Raw genomic sequence first — 452 nt, forward strand, 5'->3', positions numbered from 1 at the left:
TCGGGCCGCGACCGCGGCGAGCCCCGGAGCGAGAGAGGGCCAGACGCCCAGTCAGCCGGCGGCCCCGCGGGGCGCGAGGCCGCCCGGCCGCCCCGGCACCCCCCGCCGCCCTCAGGCCCGCGCACGACCGCCGCGCGCTCGTCCCCACACTCGCACAACTTTCCGCGCGACCACAGCCAGCCGGGAGGCTCGCGGGCCTGGGCGACCCCGCGGCCACTCACCCTCGAGGTCCGCGCTGTCCGTGAAAACCTTCAGCAGCGCCACCCCCAGCACGACCCCCAGGGCCAGCAACGTCAGGAAACCTCGGGCGCCGAGTCCCATTGTTCCGAGGCGGGACGCCGAGGCCTCGCGGGTCCTCACCGAGCGGCTGCGGCACGGCTGAGAGCCTGCTCCCCTTCCCCTCCCCCTTCCCCTTCCGCCGCGCACGCCGCCCCTCCCGCCGCCTCCCCCCA

At 77.7% G+C, this 452-nt stretch overlaps 1 protein-coding gene across 4 annotated transcripts in view; it reads right to left on the minus strand.

Moving 5' to 3' along the window:
- TMEM123 (transmembrane protein 123) overlaps nucleotides 1–438 on the minus strand; it is an 82,188-nt gene extending 81,750 nt beyond the window's left edge. For 3 of the 4 annotated variants that reach the window (XM_010834076.1, XM_010834075.1, XM_010834072.1), the window contains exon 1: nucleotides 222–438. In XM_010834076.1, the coding sequence (XP_010832378.1) occupies nucleotides 222–321 (100 nt within the window). In that variant the 5' untranslated portion in view covers nucleotides 322–438. The remainder of the gene's footprint in view (nucleotides 1–221) is intronic. The other variant, XM_010834077.1, reaches the window with a different exon arrangement.
- Nucleotides 439–452: the final 14 nt, after the last annotated feature.

The sequence above is a fragment of the Bison bison genome, unplaced genomic scaffold, assembly GCF_000754665.1.
Source record: "Bison bison bison isolate TAMUID 2011002044 unplaced genomic scaffold, Bison_UMD1.0 scf7180017864010, whole genome shotgun sequence".
Lineage (NCBI taxonomy): Eukaryota > Metazoa > Chordata > Mammalia > Artiodactyla > Bovidae > Bison > Bison bison.